Source organism: Apium graveolens, chromosome 1 (assembly GCF_009905375.1).
Source record: "Apium graveolens cultivar Ventura chromosome 1, ASM990537v1, whole genome shotgun sequence".
Classification (NCBI taxonomy): Eukaryota; Viridiplantae; Streptophyta; class Magnoliopsida; order Apiales; family Apiaceae; genus Apium; species Apium graveolens.
In genome coordinates this window covers 203,291,038-203,300,390 of record NC_133647.1, presented here as the reverse complement: position 1 = coordinate 203,300,390, position 9,353 = coordinate 203,291,038, and the positions used below count along the sequence as shown (strand labels likewise).

Genomic DNA, 9,353 nt, shown 5'->3' with positions numbered 1-9,353 from the left:
GTCTAGGACGATAAATAAACATCCAAAAGCTAGTACGATAACACTTGTTACTAGTACGCAAAATAAGATATGTAAAAAGGTGCACATCTGAAATCTAAAGTCCAGAGCCTCCGGTAACTGGTATGAGGTAATTGTCATTATCGCTGGTTGTGCTGAAATCTTGATGGTTGATTGTGATGCCTGGATTTGCCTCGGCTATTTTCTTAAGTAACCAGGCCATATTCTCCTGCACCTTCTTGTTGACTTGCATATCCACTTCTTCTTGTACCTTCTTTGTCATCGATGCCTCGACTTCACTCACCAGAGTCTGCTTTATCTTTCCTGCCAACTCCTGTACATAAGTATTTGTCGAACCAGCAGTACTGGAGTAACCTTTTGCAGCATCAGGACATCTTCCATGGAGCCAAGATGGCCCATGTTTTTTTCCATCAGAAAGTAGTTCCTCGTTGGGATCTTCGCTCGTACTCATTTTTTCCTTAATCTTTTTCTACATACCAGAAAAACAAACGAACACTTGGTCACACAATAATTTAAATGCTTCACTAACTAATTTCAAAATAACCGAATAATTTAATCCAATTAAAATCACAATTAGTAATCATTAAATAAAAATGCATGCAGGTACATAAATAAAACTTCTAAACACCAAATAAATCATAAAACACAACTAATTAACCATCTTGCGACATTAACGGATATTCAGAAGCACTAAGATTAATAAAAAACACTTACAATCTTATTTTTTATTTCTTCAGTGTTGGTCTTATACTCACGACCATCAGTACGCTCACGAGTCTCTACAAAAACCTCTGCTTCAGGTGGTGGACGCTGATTCTTTGCCTTTTTTTTCTGACAAAAATGAACAAGTTAGCCAAAAGAAATATAGAAATTAATTTCTAGATATATAGTAATATATGTAACCAGAAGGCTGCCCACATTCATATATTTGCGTAACAACTAGCTTATTGAGGTTAATTTGCGTAATTGAGATTCTGGCCATACCATATTGTTTCGAATTTGTGCGAAAGTCTTTGGACCAGTAGTGTGTGTGTCTGTATACTGACATCGACTTCTTGCATTTGTCGCTGCTCTTTTCTACAAAAATATGAAATACCTTTATGTCACTTAGATCAAATATAAATACATAATTAAATATGAAAGTGCAAGGGGAATTAGAAAACCTTAATGCTTTCATCATTCCAGTACTCTAGCAACATCTTGAAACTCTCAAGGGGAATATCATTTGGCTTATTTTCCATCCGTTCTTCATCAGTTTCAAATGCTTTATAATGCGCCTTCTTAATTCGGCTCTTACGTGTCTTCCAAGATGACTGAATGGTTTTCAACACCCATGTTTCACATTCATCAGGTATAATGTATCTTTGTTGGAAAAAGTCAACAAAATAAAGAACACAAGTACAGTTAATCAAAGGTAATGTTGCAGAAAAATAAATCACGATAATTAAACAATGTATGTGATACCTTGACATAATTCCACAGTGTATTTTTCAAAGTTTTCGGAACATCACGCCAAGAAACATAGGTAAATGACACGCATCGCTTGGCGAGTGTCCCCAAGAAGTTAATAAGTTCAGAAATTACTTTGTCCTCATCTGAAACGGGCTGGAACCTTTCATTCATCTGAAGGACAACTCGATGGTCCATATTTCTGGTATGAACCCTATCCATCCTCGTCGGTCCTCTCAGCCTTATAGGAACTTCAACTACATATGAGCAAAAATTACTTGCAGGAAAATCAAACAAAGTAGGAATATTATAATAAATTTGATTATATTTATGGGTGTTTTTCTAATATGTCGTATTTCAAAGATTGATCTATAAAGATGTCTTATTTTTAGTTTTTATTTTTTTAATGGGTCTCTTTATAATAAGCAGCCCTTATTTTTAAAATGATAAATATAGATAACGCATACCTTGGATTCTGGACACTCTAAAGGACCTACCGTCATAAAGAATACATTAATTCTCATGGGGGTTGTGTTTTAATAATTATATAAAAACACAAATAATAATTAACAGTATTATAGATTACATATGCTAATTAAATTTATGCAAGAAGTTTTACATCTATCACATAATTAACCATGGTTAACTTCACAATTTCATTAACTTAAATGACATAAATAATCTCATGCCAATTAACCTCAATTATAAGTAATTTACTAAACTGATGCAAATTAATCAATTATGGAAAATATATGAATGTGGGTAGCCTCAAAGTGAGTATTCTTTAAGGGGCCTTAAAGGAATAATTCCTTTATAAATAATCAGTTTATGTAATCATAAATAAAGGAAAGAAGATACCTGCTTCCTCCTCTTCTTCAATGTCCGGAAAAACATTTTCTTCAACAACATTTTCTATAGCAGTCTTTATAGTTGCAGTTATACTTGGAGAAATCTTCGATGTCGCTGCAGCTGCTTCCTTTTGGCGCTTTCGCATAGCCCAAAAAGCCTCCATTGAACCATTTGCTTCAATAGACGGTAGCTGAATCAGAGGTTCTGCAGGTTCCATATGTGATAATGACTGATTTTCCTTCTCAGTAGCATCCTCAGTTCCTTGCTTCTGTGATATAACAGTATTGGCTCGTGACCGTGTTGTTGGTCCACGTCCAATAAGCACCTTACTTTTCTCAGTTTTCCCTCTCTGAAACATAAATCATGTAAAACTCAATGTTTGTGTATATATGAATTACAAACTATCAACCCCGATGAAACATTTGGGGAAGAATTTAGAAAATGTGAAAATGATAGCTTTATGACATTTATGACATACCTTTTCAGTTCCTGATCCACCATCCTTACTAGCAGCCTTCCTTTGAGTTCCCGATCCACCATCCTCAAGATCCAAAGCTGGATCATATTCCTCATCGCTCCCCTCTTGCACATGCTTCTTTTTTTGGGATTTATCTTTTAAGATTGAGTTTCTCACTTCAGAAGAGAGTGTAGGAAGATTGAGGGCAAAAAATACTTCATTGTTCCTCTTTACTGTGACAGCTCTCAGTTTTTCATACTCCGTTAGAGGAGGTGGAGGGGGTAGTTTCTGTAATTTCACATAAATTCATGTTAATATAGGTATGACGGAATTACTGGATTAATAAAGGGGTTACATACATGTACTTACATGTACTTAAACAACAATAATCTAACAAGAAAATTATAGGTATTACTGAATTATATGCTAACCTCCAGTTCATTTTCTCCCATACGCTCATCTTCATGAGTATCATGTAAACTCAACTTCCTCCTAACACTTGGAGGAGTTTCACAATCATCACCATCAGTGATTTCCTGCACTCTAGAAAGCCGTGGTGACTTCCGAGTACCCTCTAGGGGAAAGTTCTTTGAGTTCCTCTTCCCAGCCTTATCAACTTGGTTTGCCTTCTTGTTCATCTTCTGTTGCTGTAGTTGATGAGTGGTTACAAACTGCCGCTTGACTTGCTTTTTAGCTATAAAGACATAAAAACAATAATTACGAGTTTGAATAAAATCTAAATGTAGTAACACCTATATATTTCTGATGCCCCTACAATTAAGGTATATTTCTGAAATGAAATTAATATATTACCTGCTAAGATATCCTTTCTTGGCCGTATTATTACAAATGGCTGCATCTGATCCATTGGTTCGATAGTGCTATCAACGACATTGTCAAGATAAAAATCAACATTTTCACCGTCTGCAGCTCCTGTAGTTAATGAACACAAGTCCACATCATTGGCCACCAACTGCCACCCCCCCTGCTTATCACCTTTTCTCATATAAATCCCTCCAATTTCTGAATATTCAAGGTCATCCTTGACATAATCCATCAATACAGGGTACGAAAACCTATCTACTTCGACATTCCTTATAATCAGTTCTTTACCACCGACATACCGTGTAGGCTGAAACTCACCCTGGTGGTACAACCTGAGATTTATGTATGCCATCCTACAAAAAATTGATAAAGTATAATTAGATGAAATCATTAAAATAATCTGAGACATGGCACTTAAATAAAAAACACTTAAAAATAAACACTTAAAAGAAACATTAAAAGAGCAGTATGCAAATCAATAAATAAATTTAATAATGCTCTAAATTAAGAAGCGATCGCATAAAGAGCAGGGCAGATTTAAAACTAACAGAACATTATATTAAGAACAAGTTAATTAATTAAAAGAAAATACATTAAAACATGATAAATTAGGCAATTAAGAAGTCACTTCATTAACAGTTGATACATCAGAAACTAGGCCCTTGATAGTTACATATTTCGAATTATAAATTTAAGTAGTTTCTTCGTTTGTTCTAGCCTTGATGGGGACTTGTCGTGTTGGGACATCATCTCTGCACCAGTTAATATCCGTGTCTGTTTCTAGAGGAACACTAGTGTGTAAATCATGTAAAACTGGATCCTCGGCTTCTTCATTTGCATTTTCAGCTTCGACATCGCACCAATCCCTTGGCAATTTCTTTATAACATTATACATCGTCTTTTCAGTAGGATCTTCTACGTAGAAGACTACCTGCACCTGTGAAGCTAGCACATATGGATCAGACTTCTGACATAATCTGTTAAAATTAACTCGAGTGAACCCATATAGATCTTTCTCTTCCTTATACCAACAACACCTGAACACCACTACAGAAAATTCTCCCCTATAATCAACTTCAAAAATCTCTTCAATTGCTCCATAGTAATTGACATCGCCGACCAGTGGATTTTGATCTTTTGAACTAGCAAAGCTTGTAGTCAAAGCAGTTAGAAATACCCCACTATTTTGGGTTGTACATTTAGCATCTCGGTACTTTGTATGGAATCGATATCCGTTAAGTACATAACCACTATACTTCTTCGCTGATTGATTAGGGCCCATTGCAAGCACTTCCAATTCCTTTGAAATGTTATCTTTTTTTCCGACCTCCTCCTTCATCCATTTCCAAAAATCTTCAGAATGTTCTCTCTCACGATTGTATCTTTTTGACTTGGCTTGTCCTTCTATTAAGATTTGATGCTCCCTACAACAATTACCTAGTTAAAAATTAAGATAAAACAGGTTCTAATTCTATAACAGTTAAACACAATTAGTAGCTAGAATCTTACTCGATTAAACTATCAATTTCTTTATTCCCGCAGTTGAATAGAATATAACGATGAATAGCCATCCATTCATCTTCAACTAAATTCACAGCCTTTCCATCTTTATTTCTGCGTGAACCAATAGGAAATTCTACTTTTTCTGGAAAACTTTCAAATTTTGCAGCCTTGGTAATTTTTGATCCTCCATGGCCACCCAAGAATCTTGAACAAAATATCAAGCATTCTTCGGCCAGGTAACCCTCGGCGATACATCCCTCTGGTTTAGATCTATTCCGCACATAAGATTTCAATTTATTTAAATAGCGCTCAATTGGCCACATGCTTCGAACATGGGCCGGTCCACCAAATTCAATTTCTTGGCACAAGTGAATCAAAAGGTGGACCATCACATCAAAAAAAGCCTGAATGAATATAGTCTCAAATTGACAAATAATTTCAATTATTTCTGTTTGCAACCTCTTAAGATCACTTAAGTCGATGACTTTACTCCAAATACCTCTTAAGAAGGCCCCTAATCTGATAAAAGGGACTGCAACCTCCGGTTTCAAAGATTTCTTCACTGCAAATTGTAATAAGTAGTGCATGAAAAAGTGAGCATCATGACTCTTATAGCCAGATACCTTTCTCTCCTTCATGTGCACACACCGGCTGATATTAGAGGCACTTCCATATGGCAATTTAGCATTTTTAAGGACAGAGCAGAATAAATCTTTCTCTTCATTTGTCATGTCGAATATCGCAGCCCTTATTTCAAGGTGTTTCCTGTCACTTGATAGAACAGGATGGAGGACCTTTCTGATGCCAAGTTCTTGCAAATCTAGGCGAGCTGCTATATGGTCTTTTGTTTTTCCAGCAATATTGAGCAATGTGCCAAGTACTTTATCACACACATTCTTCTCGATGTGCATAACATCAAGGTTATGTCGAGAAACATTGTGCTTCCAGTAAGGCAGATCAAAGAATATTGATTTTTTCTTGAAAGGCGAATTCGACTTAATCTTATTTTTTTGGCGCTTTCTTTTCTTCTCTGGTTTCTTCCCCCCAAAATGATTTACAAATCCTGCCAATAATTCTTCAATGTCTGTTCCAGTTAGAACCTCTGGAAAACCTCTCAATTCAATTTGACCATTAAATTTTCTTTTATCAAGCCTCCATGGGTGTTCGGGATGGAGAAATCTCCTATGGTCCATGTAACACATTTTCCGACTATGTTTTAGGTACATAGAGGATGTTTCATAATTGCAAACTGGACAAGCTAGTCTTCTTTTTATGCTCCATCCAGATAGCATTGCTAGCCCGGGAAAATCACTGATTGTCCAAAGTAAAGAAGCGCGCAAGTTGAAAGTATAGTCAGTACGGGCATCATAAGTCTCAATGCCTACTTCCCATAGCTCATTCAGTTCAGCAATTAAAGGTTGCATGAAGACATCTATATTATTCTTCGGAGACTCGGGACCAGATATGAGTGTCGAGAGAATTAGATTCTTTTGCTTCATACACAGCCAGGGGGGAAGGTTGTAGTTAACCAAAATAATTGGCCAAGTACTATGACTTATGTTCATAGTACGAAAAGAATTAAAACCATCAGCGGCTAGGCCCAATCTGATGTTCCTGTTCTCGGATGAAAATTGAGGATAACGAGCATCCAATGCCTTCCAAGCCTCTGCATCAGCGGGATGTCGAAGTTTGCCGTCCTTTTTTCGACCTTTTGCATGCCATAACATCAGTTCTGATAACTCTTTGCTCATAAACATGCGTTGCAACCTTTTTTTGAGTGGAAAGTAGCGCATCACGTTTGCCGGGACCTTGTGAATTAACTTCTTCTCATTATTGTCCACGGCGCCTTTTTTTTCCACTACGACCCACCTTGAAGCACCGCAAGTTTTACAATTTTCTTCTTTTTCATTTTCAGCCCAAAACAGCATACAATTATTGGGGCAGGCGTGTATCCTTTGATAATCGAGCCCTAAATCTTTAATAACATTCTTTGCCACATTAAAAGACAAAGGAATGTGTGCTTCTGGAAAAGCATCTTTTATCAGCTCTAATAAATCCCCGAAACCCGACTCCGAAATCCCATGAATGCACTTTAAAGAGTACAGCCTAATGATAAAACTTAAGCGGGAAAATTTTTTGTAGCCCGGATATAAGGGCTGCTTTCCTTCTTCAAGATGGCCATAAAATTTTTTGGCATCATCATTCGGTCCAGTAGTATCATTAGTACGATGGAACATCTCGTCCAAATTATCTCCGAAGGTAAAGGAATCTTCAAAACCCATATTTTCTGCCCGTTCAATATCTATCCTATGATCTTTGCTCGAAACCTCACAAATCCAATTCGCATACAATGGACAAGGGCCATGACAAATAAGATGATCATAAATAAGATCTTGAGTATGCCACTTGCCATTTCTACAATTCTTGCAAGGGCACAACATTTCATCGCCTACGGAAAATTTGGGAAATGCATTTTCTAAAAAATCCTTTATCCCCTTAATGTAAGGTGTACTGTATTTTGGAAGGGTTATCCATTGACTTAGATCATCGTCCATCACTACAAAAAATAGGACAATAATGTTATATTCCTAAAAGAAAACAACGTAGAGGAAAAAAGAAGTCCTTTTATCATACTTCTTCATTATTAATGCATTATTAATTGAATTCAATTTTAACAGATGTAGATATGGATTGATATTGATCTAGATATAGTTATTGCACCTATTTCGTTGAAAAGGGTTTTCCATGAGATGGGAAATGAAAACTATTAGCCCCACACGAGGTTTGTGAATAAGTGATTGTCTGATAATGAGCAAGGAATATCCGTCTTTCTACTAAACTCTACTGCGGTGACGATACTGTAGGGGAGGTCCTGCGGAAAAATAGCTCGATGCCAGGATGATAAAAAGCTTAACACCTCCCATTCTTACACCCATATTGGTTATACGTTCTAACAACACAACGCAGCCGTGAAGCCCTAAGCAGACCGAGGTAATATTTTATGTTCTCCTTTTCATTGGTTGTACATACTAATAACGACACAACCGTGAAACCCTAAACCCATATTAGATATGCGTACTAATAACAACGCAGAAGTGAAATCCTAAACCAATATTATAGATTATATGTATTAATAACAACACAACATAACAACGCAGCCCTGAAATCGTAAATCCATATTAGATTATACGTATCGAATCCATGTTATATAACCATGAATATACATGTGCATACACCTATTTCCGTATTATCCCACTCCTCCTACCTACCGAACTGTGACAGTTGATGTTAACAAAAATTTAAATACTCGTAAAGGGTTGAAACTCTCAGGAATAAAGGTCAAATTAACATAAATGTAAATACTCATAAACAATTGCATTATAGAGACAACAGATATCTACTTACACAATCAATTATATCCACTTGACTATGATGATTTACATGTAAGTTATAACTAAAGCCTAACATGAAAATCAACCGGATAAAAAGCAAATATCGAGAAACAAATTTAATACAAAAATCACACTTACATATCTACAAAAATAAAAAACCCCAATTCCAATTAAAATTACACAAAACATGCATGTAACATACATATACATGTATAAAATACACAAAAACACGCATGTAACAAATTAGAGAAGAAACTAACAGAAATAGAGGGGGCGAGAGAGAGAGAGAGATACACAAAATCAGAGAGAGCGAGAGAGAGAGAGAGAGAGAGAGAGAGAGAGAGAGAGATGTAGTACCTTAATGTTGAACCGCAAGCTGATTTGAAACCCCAATTAGAAACCCTAGCTCCAATCTGTGACCCGCTTCTCCAAAATGTGACCAGCTTCGCCAAAATGTTACCCCCAATTAGAAACCCTAGCTCGAGAGAGGAATGAAAGAGAATAGCTATTGGGAGAGAGAGAATGAGAGAGAGAGTGAGAGAATGAGGGAGAATGAAATTAGAGGGAGAAGTTAATTTGTCTGAAATTTTAGCGCTTCTCCAAAAAATTTGAGCCCGCCTGAAAAAGCCCAGCTAATTTCATCTCTTTTTTTAAAAAAATTATGTTTTAATTGTCTTTAAATTTTTTATTGATAAAAATTTATTCAATTATTAATTAATACAGTTTATAAATTTTTTTTAAAAAAATATTTTATCAATCTTAACTAATATTAATATTTTTGCTTAATTATATTATAAAAATTGATTAATTTTCATGTCAAATAATTATATATATTTAATTATTTGTAAAATATACTACTT

General features: G+C 35.7%; 1 protein-coding gene across 1 annotated transcript; it reads right to left on the bottom strand.

The window, feature by feature from the left end:
* Positions 1–4,289: 4,289 nt before the first annotated feature.
* LOC141717849 (uncharacterized) lies at positions 4,290–7,656 on the bottom strand. The gene is made up of 2 exons (XM_074520064.1): positions 5,108–7,656; positions 4,290–5,022 (listed from the first exon to the last, which is right to left on the bottom strand). Exons 1-2 carry the CDS (start codon positions 7,654–7,656, stop codon positions 4,290–4,292), a joined length of 3,282 nt encoding a protein of 1,093 aa, XP_074376165.1.
* Positions 7,657–9,353: the final 1,697 nt, after the last annotated feature.

Excerpts from the sequence above, each read along its gene's own strand:
- LOC141717849 (XM_074520064.1), bottom strand. The coding sequence starts at position 7,656 with ATGGACGATGATCTAAGTCAATGGATAACCCTTCCAAAATACAGTACA. Across the intron at positions 5,023-5,107 it reads GAAATTGATAGTTTAATCGA|GGAGCATCAAATCTTAATAG; the intron begins GTAAGATTCTAG and ends TAATTGTTGTAG.